Source organism: Desmodus rotundus, chromosome 4 (assembly GCF_022682495.2).
Source record: "Desmodus rotundus isolate HL8 chromosome 4, HLdesRot8A.1, whole genome shotgun sequence".
NCBI lineage: Eukaryota > Metazoa > Chordata > Mammalia > Chiroptera > Phyllostomidae > Desmodus > Desmodus rotundus.
The window spans coordinates 3,305,428-3,321,128 of record NC_071390.1 but is presented as its reverse complement, the minus strand read 5'-3'; the positions used below and the strand labels follow the sequence as shown (position 1 = coordinate 3,321,128).

General features: G+C 55.6%; 2 protein-coding genes across 4 annotated transcripts in view; one reads left to right on the top strand and one right to left on the bottom strand.

Moving 5' to 3' along the window:
- DOCK1 (dedicator of cytokinesis 1) overlaps window positions 1-15,701 on the top strand; it is a 374,752-nt gene that overhangs the window by 193,570 nt on the left and 165,481 nt on the right. The gene's annotated exons all lie outside the window — the stretch shown is intronic.
- INSYN2A (inhibitory synaptic factor 2A) overlaps window positions 1-15,701 on the bottom strand; it is a 52,190-nt gene that overhangs the window by 30,989 nt on the left and 5,500 nt on the right. Inside the window, exon 2 of the mRNA XM_024555461.2 lies at window positions 2,709-3,873. Coding sequence (XP_024411229.2) covers window positions 2,709-3,868 — 1,160 coding nt within the window. The 5' untranslated portion in view covers window positions 3,869-3,873. The remainder of the gene's footprint in view (window positions 1-2,708; window positions 3,874-15,701) is intronic.

The window sequence follows — 15,701 nt, the reverse complement described above, 5'->3', positions numbered from 1 at the left end:
CATTTTCCAAGGAAAACTCCATTGATATTTCAACTTGGCCATGAAATTTTTTTCATGTTACATAATGTCTGTATACTAATCTCCATGAAGCGGAGTGAGGGTCCTGCTTTCCACCCTGAGATGCCAGGAAAGCACCTACTTCCCAGCTCAGAGTGTGCACCTCAAACAACTCCTAGGGTCCTTCCTTCTCACATGATGGCCTTGGAGCTTGCCCTCAGCTCCCATGCTCAGAAAAGCAGAATGTTAAATAGGCAGGACTTCGTGGGCTGGTTGAAACTGGACACAGTGGAAGTGTTCACACCAAGGAAATCGGCCAGCGCTCCCCTGCCCCCCAGAGCCAGCTGTCAGAGATATGTCAGCCCACCTGTGTCCATCCCTACCCAGGGCCTCTGCGGGACCCAGACACGGGCAGGGACGGAGAAGGAGCTTGCCTCTGAGCCTCATTCTTGTCCGGTGTTCTGACTTGGAACAGAAGGGTGCAAATAGGAATCTTGGCCAAATGAATGGCCCTGGGCATTGAGCAAAGGGTGTCCTGCGAGGTGGCCCTGGAGCTGCTTTGCTGCGTCGGAGTCCAGAGGGCTCTGAGAGGGAGGTGGAAGGGGAGGTCTCAGGAACAGCTGCAGGGGCGCCAGGACTCACACCTGCCTTTCTGCCGTGCGCCTGTCCTGTGCAGGCCACACCTGAACTCGGGATTGACTTGAAGGTAAAGTCGCCCTTTGCCTTGACCTGTGGCCCCCAGTCCTCAGGTGCTCAGGAGCCAGGCATGCCGCCTGGTTTGGGGGTTGCAGGGCGCAGGTCTTGTTATGGTAGTGGACGTGGTGTATAGCCCGTGGCGTCTGGGCGCCCAGAATGTGGCCAGGGCAACGGCAGAAGTGAGTTCTCCACTCAGTGCATTGAGTTTGAATTTCAGTGGCCACACGCACGGCTGACGTCGGTCCACTCAGGGGTACCTGACGCTGGGTTAAACACGTGAGAAGGCCACCCCACATCACCCTCCCCCTCCACCTGCAGGACAGATGACTACCTCGATGTTCTGGTAAATAAATGGGGCACACCCCAGTGCTGCCCTTGCCCAAGTCCTCAGAGCCGGGACTCCCACCTGGACACCACTTACTAACCTCGGAACCACTCTGGGCCTCACGGCCTCAGCGGAGCCTGGTGGAAACAAATTTCCACACTTGTCGTCCACGTGTGAGAGCAGCCTGTGTACACAGCACAGCTCTCCTCTCACGGGGGGCTTGTGCGTGTCTGGCATGTGTCCCCGCATGCACGCATGCACGTCAGCATGTGCCTTTGGCTTTGTACCCAAGGTGGATTTTAGTCCCCACCGGCCACGTTGCTGTCTCGCCATCTTGCTGTCCGGTGGGAGCCACTGCCAGCAGCACCCAGATCAGTAACCGGGACCCTGTTCAGACTTTGAATTTTTCAGCGGGAATGTGGTGAACTGATCGACAAGACCCTGCGGGCCCCCGTTAGGGTTAGCTTTGGGGTATGTACCTCCTCAAGTCTGAATGGTTGAAATGGGATGGAAATGGAGATGCTGGAAACATTCTTTAACGTCAGGGTACTGTTAATCTCCTGGTAGAGGGTGACTGGCTAGAAACTCGTTTCGCTCAGGACTAGCGACTGCAAAGCGCTAGGTAACCAGGAAGAGGGTTACTGAGAACCAACTAGCTGGGCCACCTGCACTGAGCTGGAGAAGCCAGGAGCCGAGGGCAGGATCTGCACCTGGAGCCTTGCCTGGGGGTCCAGGGCGTGGCCTCACCTCCTCCTCGCAGTGCGGAGGCGGCCCTCCCCCCACTCAGTGCAGTGTGCACACGCTGTATGTTCTCCAGCCAGCAGCCCGCTGGGGGACACTGGGCCTGGGGGGTCAGGTGCCCTCACCGTGCATTTCCTGGCTGGCCACCAGCTCACTTCACCTGGGCTCGGCCCACGGGGGAGGGTGCTGATCACAGAAGGCAACGGCATGGGCGTGGCTCCCACAGGTCCCAGGTGAGGAGAGGAAAGCACGCTGCCTGCTGCAGAGCCCCCGTGCAGCCCCGAACGTCAGCGCTGCTCGTGTGCTGTGCCCAGTGAGTCAGCATTCGCTCCTCAAAATGCCGGCTGAGTTCTTTCTTTTCTCCCCTGTAATGCGGTTCCTAAGAGGCCATAGCTCCTCGTGCGGATTGGCTGTTTCGGACTGGCATAGCTATTATACGTCAGCAATATCTTAACCAGGGCTGCCCAACCTTTTGCTGTTTCTGGGCCACATGGAAGAAGAAGAGCTGTCTTTGGGCCACACGTTAAATACAGTGTGACACGTCATCAGAAAAATGTCAGCGTTTTGAGTAAATTTATGATTTTGTGTTGGGCCATATTCACAGGCATCCTGGGCTGCATGCAGCCTGTGGGCCGCAGGTTGGACACCCCTGTCTTAAACCGTTAGTCCTTGGACATGAAAATGAAAGGGCTCTCAATTCATTCAAAATATAGGTGTGGTTTGAATTCTGGGCCAGGCAGATGAGGGCTAACCAACAGGCCCTCTTGCAGGCCCCATGGTGACGTCTAGGGTCAGAAAGGCGCCTGAGACCCCCTGGCTGGCTCTGCCCTCAGACTGCAGCCTAGAGCGGCTGGCTCCAGGCTCACGGTGGTCGGGGCTGGGGCGCTGCCGGTGGACCCCAGGGAGAGGAGTCCGCAGAGCGTTGTAAGAAATGAGCGAGCACACTTACCCTTCCCGGTGGGCCTCTCCTTTCTCCAGCTCCTGAATGACTCCCAAGAGCACCTTGATGGTTTCTTGGCTGGAGCTGATCAAGCTCTCCATCACCTGCAGCTGTGCTTTGAGGTCCACCACTTCCGTACGAGGCACGATTTGTTGGCATTCTTCACCCATAGCGACCGCTGTCGGACAAGGCTGGTGCTCAGGCCCCGCTGGGGCCATAGTCTGCAGGGGCTGGTCACTACGTGTGGGGGACAGGCACTGCATCGGGGGCGCCTGGAGCCCATTGGGGTGGGCGGCCCTGTTCTGCTCCTCGGTGGCTGCTGGGCCCAGGGACCACATGCTCCCGGTGGCAGAGTTTGACAAGGCAGGCTCACGGGCCTTTGTGCCGAGGGCAGGGGTGTAAACGGTGGCCACCTCCGTTTTAAACACCCGGCCGTGCGCTGAGGGAGAGGGTTCCTCCATGTCTGGCGTGGCCCTGTCCTGTTTTGCTGCCCCATGGAGCTGGTAGTCGGCCTCTCGCGGAGGTGGCCGGGGGGCGTTTGGGAGCGGCATGTCCGGGCAGCTGCGTGTGCTGGGGTTTCTGCACGGCTGTGCACAGTCGGCCCCGGCGGGCTGCTCTGGCGCATCCATGTGCTCGTGGGAGTGGAACACCAGCGCCGTGGTCGTCTGCACCCGGCCTGCAGCCCACAGCCGGCCCTCTTGCCCAGGCCCTTCCTCACTCTTGTCTTTCGCATCTACGACAAACCCGTTGTTCTGACTCTTAAAGGCCTCCGCGGCGGGGACGCTTCTGACGGTCCCCTTTTTGCGGTCTAGAGGGAAAGTCTGGTAACACTTTCTAAGGTCTGGCGAGGTCTGCACACCTGTGCTCTTGGTGACGTTGGGGATGGACCTCCGTGCGGGCACCGTCATGTACTTGCGGTAGGCTGCCCTGTGGGACGCGGGCCTGGCCTCCCGCCTCTCGGCGCCCGGCCCCGCGGGCAGCTGCGCGTCCCGCTGCTCACTCTGCGCCTCGCAGATGTCCTTAAACCGGACCTGCAGGGCTTTGTTCCGCTTCTTGATCTGCCGGTTGGGGTCCAGGGCGTATCTCATCTCCAGGGCCAGGCAGGCGGAGGGTTCCACGTCGCTCTCAGACGTCGTGAGCACGCATTTGCCGGCGTCCTTGCTGACCATGGTTCCTGCATTGGGAGACATCGACAGGCGTCAGGCGCTTGTGCTCACACACATGCACATACACACGCACATGCGTGCACGCGCACACACACACACACACACACGGGGGCACCGGCACACGGGAGCCCAAATGACGCCTGCCTGCCTCCTGATCGTCTTTAAAAGGCGAGGTGGTCTCTATTTAGGGACTCGCACAGGCAGCGCGTCCCCTGCAGGCACCATCCGAAACGCTTCTCCGACAGGAAGCCCGCGCCCTTGCCCCCGTGGGATACGCTCCGTCAGGCATGTTTCCCCGTCAGACAAACCTGTTTTACTACATTCATCAAGAAACCCAGCAAGGCTGCCTCCTCAGCCTGCAAACGATCGTTTCACACACTCGTCTCCGCTTCCCGGGCAGATGGTTTTCCGAGAGCGATTTATTTGGTTCGGGTTTTTACTATTTTCTGAGGATGACGTGATTAATCTATAATTGGAATGCGAGAGAATTGCTGTTTTCTCTTAAAGAGTTCTTGGAGAGTCTGACTCCTGGTCAGCTAAGTGCGGGGCACCCTGAGTTGAGAAACTGAAATGAACCTGGTTAGGTGAGCCGCTCTGGATGCCACGGGACAGCGGGCCACGCTACTTCACGGGGAAGCCACGGAGGGCACCTCGTTGAGGGCCGGCTTGCGTCTGGCAGGTTAGCGCTGACCACAAGAGGAGCACGGGCTTCCCCGCATCTACAAAGGCAGAGTTAGCACCTCTGCCCGTTGATTCCATTGAGAGTGGTGTATCAAAGTACTTTTTTTTTTTTTTTTTGAAAAATTATTCACTCTGGAATCAAGTGTTGCATTTTGATCACAACCTCTGGGAATGAAGACCATGGTGGTGGTTTCAGTGTTTGAGTCCTGAAAGAAAATAAAATCACGGGGCTTTATGTTTGTTCATCAGGCAGATTCATCCTGGGCGGAATTATTAAGTACAACTAGAGAGATGCAGGTGGCCCAGGGCCTGTCTCGGGGACAGCAGCGGGGTAGATGCCGTCACTCTGTTGGACAGACTCCCAGCTGTGTATGGCCCATGGAAGAATTTTCTTGGGGGTTGAACGCAAAGCGAGAAATAGGAGTATATAGTTGTTGAGTTAGCATTTGCTTTCCCGCCCTGTGTGTCACAAAAGAGAACAGAGGGGAGGCATCTGGGGTGTGTTGGTTCCTGGCGTCAGAACACGGTGCCCAGAGGGGCAAGGTCACTGACCGGAGCCACCAAGAGGGAGTGAGGTCAGGCTTGGCCCACGGAGCCCTGCCCAGCTGCTGACGGCCCCACCCCTGCAGCATCCTGAGGGCCCAGCCCACGGATGTCTCAGAGCCCTTCTTGGAAATGCCGCAGGAACGGGGACACCCGTGGCTGCCACTCCAGGTGGATGTATGGACTGCCAGGTGCTCGGGTCCATGCAGGCTAACCCTAACACCTTCAGTGCCACGTGAGCTGTGCCAAGGAGGAAGCAGGATCAGCAAGGTTGTGCCACTTGTTGACACCACAGAGCAAGTAAGACATACAGGCAGGAGCAGGGTCCTGGTCTCCCTGAGCCCCCAGTCCAGGTGTCCACCAAACTGAGAGGTGGGACGCATGCTTAGTTCCTTCTGAGACAGGACTGCCGGCCAACATGTGTGTGGCTCAGCCAAGGGAAGGGAGGGAGAGGCCCAGAGCCCATGTCCAAGAGCGCACTATCGAGCGGTCCCCCCTGCAGGCCAGGGTGCGGTTGCACTGACCTTGCCCCTCGGGCCAGCGTGGTGCCGGCACGTGGCAGGGCTTCACTAGTGCTCCCGAACAGAAAGTGCAGATAAAGCCCAAGAACGGCACCACTGGTGCGATGAGCTGGCCCTCACCTTAGGGGACATCACGGTTGTCTGTGCAGAGTCTAGTTTAGATTAAACCAGGGCTCCTCAGCCTGGGCACGCTGGGCACTTCAGGCTGGGTGTTTCTCTGTGGTGGGGGCTCTCCTGAGCAGTGGGGGACATGTGCCAGTGTTCTGGCTTCTACTTACTAGGTCTAAGGAGTCCCCCATCCCCGGTGTGACAGCTAGAAGTGCCTCTGGATGCTGTCACGTGACCCTGGGGGCATAGCCACCCACCACTGAGAACCTTCACATTAGGCCTTTCCCCCTTGGGTGGCCAGTATGTGACCCGAATGGTAAAGCTTGGGAAAAAGCAAAGTCAAGGATCAGGAACCGATGGCAGGTCCCCCCCTCCCAGAGGGCAGAGGGGTCCTAAAGGCACCAGTTCTGAACCCCCGTCTAGGAAAGCCCCCACTCTGGGCTGAACCAGCAGCAGGCACCTCCTCACCCCGCAGCCAGCCTCTGTGTGTCCGCTGACAAAACAGTGACTCCGAAACAGTCAGTTGTGGGGGACGTTGGCAGAAGCCAGTGGACAAGACTTCTTTGGTCTTTGATGCGTCACTAGATGCTGAGGGTACTTAAGACCTTTGCCATCTGAAACTCAAAAATACTGAGCAGTCGTTTAGAGAAAGGAAAAGAAAAGGCACAGGCGATATCCTGGCTCCGTTTTGGGAGGACTAGGTCACGAGTCGTGGGTGGGACAGAGCATGCCTGCTGAGGACGGATGACAGGCATCTTTCAGAGACACTTATCCCCACAGGTTACACACACGAGATCTGGTGTCGGGGAGAGTGTGGGGGACTGAGGGGTGTAACAACAAGAAAATGGAACCCGGACCCTCGCTCGGGCTCACTCCTGCTCGTCCATTACTGCCTGTGTTGTCCATGTGTGTGAGCACGCATGTGCCGCCTTTCTGCCAAGGACCGTCACACGTGGGGAAATTGGAAAGGGAGAGCATTTTTACAAAAAGCAATTTACTAGTAATTTTTCAGCCTTTTCCCTGCCACCATTGAAAAATGTGTGTCTGAGTAAGTTTGTTCTACGATGCTATTCATCATCGCGCTTTGCCAGGAACTGCGCGAAATAATTTTCTTACGTCAGTGTGCTGGTCTGAAAGATACTCTGAGTCTTGGACCCAACCATCAAACTAATAAAACAAATCAGGAAAATTAACTGCCAGTGGCAAAGAATAATAATAAAAAAATTCCTCAGTTCTTCTCTGTTTTACAGGGAGTTGCTAATTATAGAAAAATCATTTCCTTGTAAGTAAAAATGGTGGTGATCAAGAGGAATTTTTAAAAGTTCAGTTGGTTGTGGCTGAATCTTTTTTTAAAGTGATAGTGACTGAGTTTGTCCTATCTGCACGGGGAGGGAAGATGCCAAGGAGTTTTTGCGGTCGGCTTATTAAGACTTCAGATAAGGTTGAGTTCCTTTTGATGGCTGGATGACATTTTTCTAAAGCTTTGCAATAGGATTTTCCTGGACATCAAGAATTCCTTTCACGTTAATGCAGACACCTCCTCCCCAATAAGAAAATGACTTTGTCATGAGAGAAAAGGTGGTGTTCTGTAGATGAGAGCCCATGAGACATATGGAACCTTCCGGCACGTGCATTCCTACCAATGAGCATACACGTGCTCCAGGTGAGGTCATCATTCAGGCCACGTGCCCTGTGTCCCAGCCCGAAGCCAGCATCCTCCTCTTCACTCCCTTTTCACCTTCTCCTTGACCCTCACGGCCGCCTCCTGGGGACGTCCTAGTCTCCTCAAGCCGCCGACGGAGAGGCCGTGACGCAAGACGTTTTTCTTCACCTGCGTCCTGTAGCCCTTGGAACCCCACACGTGAAACCACCGTTCCTGTCCTGGGAAACTCGTAACCTGCCACGAGCCACGATGAACTTCCAAAAGCATCCAACAGCTGGCCAGTTCCCTGGCCCTTTGCCACACTGTACTGGGTGGGGCGCCAGGCCAGGAGCGCAGGCTCGGTGCAGGCTGCCTCGGACCACACGTGAAGCCAGCGTGGCGTCATCCGCCACAGCTTGCTTTGGTGGGGCCGCCCCACAGAAGCGTAGGCTCTGGTTCCGGAAGTTAATCTCGTGGCTCTAAAACAGCAGGAGTTCGTGAAGCTTATTTTTCACACGAAAATCGTGTTTTAGAGCCCACTGGACTGTGCCGTTCCAAGCCGGAAGTGGTTCTCCTTGGCTGTGCCTCTCTGGTTCCAGGACCGTGGGGCGGCGGGGAGCTGCTCGGAATGCAAATGTCTCAGTTTCCCTCAAGTTAAATTTCACAATCAAATGTGAGTGGTAAGTGTATAAACCCTGCACCTTCAGACTAGTGATGGACAGTCCTCTCTGCCTGCTGCTTTAAATTGATAGCTTATATAATGCGCGTGTTTATTCCAGCTGTGAAAGAGTGAAACGGAGAAGCGGCCGAATGCCTAACAGTAGGTCGGTGGCTCTTAAACTGTACATGCACTGGTGTGGCCGCTGAGTGATAATTGTGCAGATTATTTAATGTCACAGAAAAATCACTTACGAAAACAGCGTAAAGCGAGAGAGAGCAGCCCACCCCATTACACCGGAAGACAGTGAACAAGCATGGTCCTCGCCGGCTCAGGCCGTGCGCCCCGGAAGGGTGATTTCCCCTCCGGTGCCCAGAAGGGGGCTTGCAGCTGTTCGCCAGTCACAAAACCACAGGCAGAGTGTGTCTGCACCGAGGCAGAAGGACAGGGTCAGGCCTCCGGGGAGTGCGAACACGTGCATCAGAATAAGAAAACCCCCAAATCACTGGATTTGAGTAGAAGCGGTCTCCCCAAGGTCATCTTTTATTATTTTGAGGAGGCCTTGAATTATATTGGAATGCATTAGAAAGAAATGAATTTCAAAGTATCGATTGTGTGTGTGCTTGTGTGCATAGGTGTGTTCATCTACTCCTGTGCACACGTCCACAGGTGGGTGTGCACGGGCTGGGTGAGCCAGCGAGTATTCAGTGGAAGAAGTGTCTGCTGTTGGGATGAGACGTCCGTCTGTCTTCGTTAGAAGCCAAATGGGCTTGACCTGTCGCCTGTGTGGATGGTGTGAAGGAAACACCGAGGGTGTCTGCAGCTGACAAGGGAACTCCCTTGGTTTTCCCGTGGGTGGGTCGGCTCCATTGTTCAAGTGCTGGCATGGACGGACAGAGAGGGGCCAGCACAGCCGTGCTGGGGTCCATGGGGCAGGCTGCAGGTGCCTGGCGGTGGGGGCTGGTGAGCGTCACGGCCTTGCCACGCCGCCCCACGTCTCGTCCCTGTGTGAAGATAAGCTGGGCAAGCAGTCGGATGAGTCTGCAAAGGGACCCTTTGATGTGATTGGTTTTTCCAGTGGCCTTCCTGCTGTGGAGACACCTTGGAGTCGAAGATGCTGGCTGGAACTCAAGAGTAACTGGGTCAGCATTTTTCTCCATATGCCGAGGGAATGCCTGAATGTTAGGGCGGGGGCGGGGGTGGGGGGGCGAAGTGAACAAGCTGGTCTTTAACACGCAGCTTCCCGGACAGACGGAGGGCAGGGGAGGCGAGGCAGAAGCTCCCCAGGAGGCGGGCCCCTTCCTGGGGTGAAACAGTTAACTGTGAGGCCTGCTTCTGGGCGTGCAGTATCCCTCCCAAACGCAGGCCCTCCTTTCCTCGGGGCCCAGCTAACTGCTCATGGATTCTGGACGGTGTCTTAGTTAGATTCATTATCCTGTTTAATTTTCTTTACTACACCGAAATGACATTTTTCCAGACATTTGGTCTCTTCTTCAGAGGTCGCTGATTAAGGGGACTGAAATGGGTGACGAGTACATGCCCCCACCCTCGGAGGCTGAGCGTTTTAGGGAGAGCACTGCCCGGACTGGGCATTGCGATTCCTCCACGGAGGCCCCTCCAGGGCCCTTCCTGTTCTCCTGACCAGTGGGGCCCTGCGGGGAGACTCCCCTCGTGGCTGGCAGAGGGCACTCTCGGCTCGCAGGGCAGGTTTTGCGGCAGCAGGAAAACTGTCCCGGGTCGGGCCCTAGTTCATTCACATCTGTGATTCCAGAACGCCCATTTCAACCAACAGAAAGCCTGTAGTCAGTTCCTCCAGCCCCAGGACGTAAAGCGCTGTGGCCCTCTGGACTCCCGCTGGCCCACATCTCCTGAGCAGGAGCCAAGGGAGCTGAGCGAGCACCCATTCCCTACACGGGTGCTTGGGATGTGGCCTTGAGGGTTTACAAGGTCGGAAAAGACCGGCTCTCTTCTTCGTGTGTGTTTTACTATGTACTTGGATCTCTGAGTCTCAACTTCTACTGACGTTAACCCTTGCTCATTTTCTGTGCAAGTGGAATCTAAATTAGTAGAAATGAATTAGCAAAATTTTATGGTATTGGAGAAAATCAACTGGAAAAATATGCTGCCTCCAAATGGGATGTTACCTCAGTGTAAAGGATTTTATTTGCAGCAGTTGGCTTTGCTAACAAAGAGAGTCCAAAAAGACTGGTTCCAACAACCCACCCAAATCATACACAAGATTAGTAGCTTCCCTGCTCCTCCCCCGCCCCCCAGGGCATGGAAGTTACAGGAGATGTCAGACACGCTGTAGTGTCGACATAGCTTACAGGTGCGTTAGATGACTGTGGCGAGTGCCCCACTGCTCCATTTCCTGGATGGCTCCAGGTAGTTTAGCCACAACCACCCGGTAGCTTGGGGCCCACAGCGCTGGGAGTTGGTGGGCCGCAGGAGAGGTGGCCTCCCTTTCTTTGACTTTACGGGAGGCTCACTCGTGTGCACGCACGTACCTACCTACCGCAATGGGCTTTGGGCACATTTTGCCTTTTTAATGAGCTATGACCAATCCACACGTATTTCTTACTAAATGATATGTTTTGACTTATGGTATATCTGAAGCTAAAATTAGCACATTGATTTTTCTAAGAAATCACTACATTAAAAGAGACTCTCCCCTGCGGCTTCTCCCAGTTGAATCTCAGGACCCCCTGTTGGGACACCCCGGGGCAGGACTCCTGCTGGGAGGGACCCATTTGCTGCAGGTGAAATCAGTGTTCAAGGCACAACCTGTCCTTCAGGCAGGGCCACGCGCACACCCATCTATTGCCGTCACAACAGACCCCCTTGAACTTTCATGGCGGCACCCCCCCAACTCCCGTGTTCCTCGGCCTAGCCACGGAGTAGGCTTTGCAAGGTCTCGGGTTCACAGTGGAGGCAGCAAGCCAGGAAAGATGGGGGAAACGAGCATTTCTCATGCCAGCTTCCTATTTGTAGTGGACAGCAAGTCCTCCCCTGAGACCGCCGGTGCACAGTCCCAACAAAAGGCCGAAGGCAGAGTTCGTATGTATGGTCTTCCCGCCACTGTGCCAGCCATGGTCCATGTGGACGGGCTGTCTCGGCTGGATGTCTCCAGACTCAGCTCTGGTTCTTGGGCTAAAAACGATGTAGGGACGGTTTAATGTGCGTGGAACAAGGGGCAAGAATGAAGACCCGCCACATGAAGTGGGAGAGCCTCTTTTTCCTCCCACTGCATCTGACGGGGAACTGCAGAAGAGAGTTCCCCCCCTGAGAGGGCTGTTACTAGTCAGGACAAAACTCAGCCTGGGCAGAGAGAGTATCTCCCCTTGGACTTGGGACCTGGCGGACTGTTCTTGGAAGCAACTGACAGTTAGTTCCTCTTGGCTGGTGCACTTAGGGCGGAGTCTCAGCCTTCAGGGCCCAGAATGCCCTTGTGAGGGGTGGGGAGAAAAAGAAGAGAAACCCAAGGTGTCCGTACATCGCACCCGTCAAACTATGATACCCAAATAGCTGTCATGTTTTACTGCTTTCATAAACCCTACTTCCCCTCAAACCTGGTGGTGGTTTCCCTCCTGCCAGGTCGGTTCAGTCGGTCCTTCCATTCTTTCCGTCACCAGCAGCTGCTGTGAACCTCTGTCTTGTCCATGCATGACAATTGTAACTATATCAGAAAAAGTCATGAAGTCATCCCCCCACCCCCAAACCCCGTCCTTGTGTATAGGAAGCTCAGCAGCGTCTCTGGTGGCCTGGAGGACTTGGTGGCCCTTCCTGAGAGGTGGTCTCACACATAGCAATGGCCTGAGGCCCTGGGGTGGTCCCTAACCCACCCAGAAATGTAGCTGCTGTGCTCACATGCAGGACTAAACTGGCTTACAGGGGCATGGAGGGGCTGTGCCTCAGGTCGGGACAGTGTGGTCGCTCATCCCCGTCGTTCCGAGGACTCCCGGCAGGTGCGGCAATGCCTTACCGGCTTCGTTCCCCATTTCGTTCCCTGCACCCAGTCCCCACCAAGTCCCAGGGGGTTTGTTTTTTCTCCCTGTTGCTTCACCAGTTGATGGATTTCTTCCTTTCCATTCCCACTGTGACCTCGGTGTTCTCACGCCCTTTCCTCTTGGGGGAGACATGCAGTTGTGACAAAATAAATTACGAATTTCATTTAAAAACTTCGGTAGCTTGGAATAACGCGAGCGTTTCAGAGTGTGGAGTCTTGGCTAGTCGCAGCCACGTCGTGGGGCTCTGGCTAATACTGTAGAGGAAGGGGGGCCACAGGCCTTCAGGGGAAAATCAGTTGAGGGGCCCGCGTGCACCTCTGGGTCAGGTGACTGGGGAGGGGAGTGTGGGCACAGTGGTTGCGAATGAAATGAATAACTTATTTTGAGAACACAGAATGTAGAGTTATACTCAAGAAACAAAATCGGTGATTAGAAATATAATTCTACATTACTCTGCGTCTGTGAAGATGAACATGGAAAGGAAGGAAAAGAAATGAGGACCTAGAGAGAGAGAGACAACAGGAGGGTGAGAACCAGACAGACAGACAGACACAGGAGCGGCAGGGCCGCAGCTCAGGACAGGAGGTCCAGGTCCACCCCACGCTGCCCACGGTGACCCAGCGCAGATTCGCTTGTCCCGCTGATGGAGGGGCCACCCTGTCAGCTTTCCCACCGCTCCTGAGGGGGGCAGTTACAACACCCCGTCCCCTCCTGTCCAGAATGGAACTGGACAGTTCCTGCAGGGGCAAAACAACAGTCCAGGCGACCGAGCAGGGCCCCTCCAGGTGGCCTTTCGGTGAAGCACAGGTTACGTCTCATGAACAATCAGACTGTAAGTTTCTGTTTCCGGGTTCTGCCCAGCAGCTCCTTGGAACAGACAGCCTTGTTCTTCAGCAGGATTGTGGGAAAGGGAAGGAGAACCGCAGGATGAGGCTGTGCAGGCTCAGGAAGAGACAGCGCCGTAGTGGGTGAGCCGGGCCGGAGATGGGACGGCTCCGCGTTAACGCCGGAACCCTGTAGATACATTTCCCAAGGCGAGCACACGACTTAGGGAAACATCAAATGACCCCTTTACACTTTGGCCTTCTGGAAGCTTTGGCTGAGAACACGGGTACGGAGGCAGTGGGACCTCTGACAAGTCCTGCATTTGTTACTTTGTTTCTTAAGAAAGCAGTTTAGACACAGGGGAGACTCCAACCCAGAGAGAGGCTGTGCCCCCACGGAGAGGAAGATAACATACATTTTCCCTCCATGAGCCCGGCTCTCTAGAAAAAGTCCACGGGTCCCCAACCCGTGCCGGTCAGCCCGTTTCTGGGGAAAGGTGCAAGGCGGTGGGGGCTATTTTAGTCATTCACCCGTGATGAAGAGCCACAGCCCACAGAGTCCACTTCATTGCCCTTCCCCACCCCCGACCCTCTGCTATTTCCTGCCCTGTCCCCAGTGCTTAGAGCAATGCGTGGAGAGAAGAGGGGCCCTTAAGTGTTCACTGAACAACAGGATGAGTGAATGATGTCCCTTCTAGGGGAGCGAGGAGGGCTGGCCCCTTCCCTTTTCTCCTAAAATGAACCTGGGACTCGGCCAGATTTGGGGAGATCAGCAAAGGAGTCCCGGCGGTGGCGGCGGCAGGGCGCCCTGTCCGTGGCCTCACTGGGTCTCACTGTGTGTCAGCAGCGAGGGCAGGTTCACTTTCTGGGGAGGTAGGGGAGGGTAGTGAGTCAGCAGTCATGGTCAGGTTTAAACGACAGCCTCTGTGCACTGTCGACTGATTATCGAGTGACAAATTCCAAGTACACTGCCCCCTGGCAGGTCCACAGCAGGAAGGGGATACTACACACACCTTCGTTCTTCGATGTTTCTGGTGGAGGTTGCAAAGCACCTAGAATTCTGTTCCTCCCCCAGGAATTCCGCGGCTGGAGGCAGCTCTCCAAAACCACGCATCTGGGCCATGAGATCGCTCGGTAGTGCCCGTCTCGGGGTGAGTGGCTCACTTGCAGACTTCACGTGTAGGGTTTTGTGTACTGCCGAGGGGTCTGTCCTCACGGTCTTGTGTGTCGCGTCCTCACCTTCCGCGGTCTGTGCTTGACGCGGCGATCCCTGGCTCCGTGGCCTCCTATGATGCCGAAGCATTGGACTTTAGAGACCGCCCACCCGGTTTTCAGTCCTGGCCCTCCCACAATGCTGCACAGAACCCCGAGCACATCTGTCAGCTGGGAGACGGGAGGTGACGCCCTGAGCTAGCACCCCACAAGCCCGGTGCCATTGCCCCCCGTGCGTGGGTTCTCACACCGTCGTAAAGGTGGGGAAACAGAGGCTCTACCCGGCAAGTCGGTGCCCATGGAGACTGGCAGCACCAGGAGTGCAGCCCCGGCCAGTGCCACCTGGACACAGCTCTCCCACCTCCGACGGTGGTGCGGGCTCTGCAGACGGAGCCCATGCAGCCCTCAGGATGGGGTCCGGGTGCCGCTGCTGCTGGCAATGAAGTGACAATGACAAGGGCACCACAGTTGGGACCGTGACATGTATAACATGGATGACGCTGGGTACATTCCTTGAGAGAAACACGCTTGAGAGCCGCCTGGAAGCTTTCCACCATGCACGGCTGATGAAAACGTCGTCTTGGCTTTTATTTTATTGCTGGGCACGCCAGTGGTCATTTTCACCAACTCTTTAGATCTGGAGTTCGGGCTGATGCTTCAGTGGAGAATTTAAACGGCCACTAGGAAGGACTTGAGAGCCCAGAGCCCTGGATTACCGCCCACTCTCCGCCACAGCCACACCCACAGAGGGAGAGGGCCTCCAACAGCTCCCTCCCCCCGAACCCAGGTCCAGTGAGAATCGAAGGTGTGGTCAGAGAGCCAGGGGTCCACCCAGATGCCAAGTCCCCTCTTTCAGCCCAGCCCAGGGATTTCTGCCACACTAGCACATCCACAGGCATAACCGATAAAGGAGATACTCAGGGGAGGGTCAGTATCACACAGGGCGCCAAATACACTGAGCAAGAACAAGACAAATGAAGCAAGGGTGGGAACAACTTCCGGGGAAGCCTTCGAGCCCGCAGCTGCTGTGTACACACACACATACACGGCACCCGTGGATGAGAAAAGCACCCACCCTCGGGCTCATCCAGCGCCCCAGGAAGTCCGGTGATGGGCGCGGTGTGAGAGGGAGAAACTTATCCTTTTCAGCACCACTTTGACTTTGTGCTGTCCACACTCGCACGCGGTGTGAACTTTTCTCGGGGGCGATCCCTAGCCACACCCTCCGAGCTATTTGAGTCTGGACTGCATGACGAACAGGAAACTTTTGTGCCACGTGATTTCAACAGGGAAGAGAGAAGAAGAAGAAAAGGGGAAAAGCGAGCCTTTATGTAACACTCTGGTATCGATTAAAACAAAGTGACAAATGGACGGGCCTGGCACATCGACCGGCCGACGGGGTTGGAGTCGGGATGTCAATGAGAGGCAGGCCCCTGCTGGTTCTGGGGCTGACCTGGGGGCACCCCAGGACTTTGGTCAAACCCTCGTGCACGCTGCTTTCAGTGCGGCTGTCGGCACTGGGGGCATTTAATTACATGAGAGCGTTTAATTTATCTCAGAGGCAGACTGAGTTTCTCATTTCTTCTCGCATCTTTCTGGGACACTAACACTAGGTCAGTGAACTCCAACACATTCCTTCT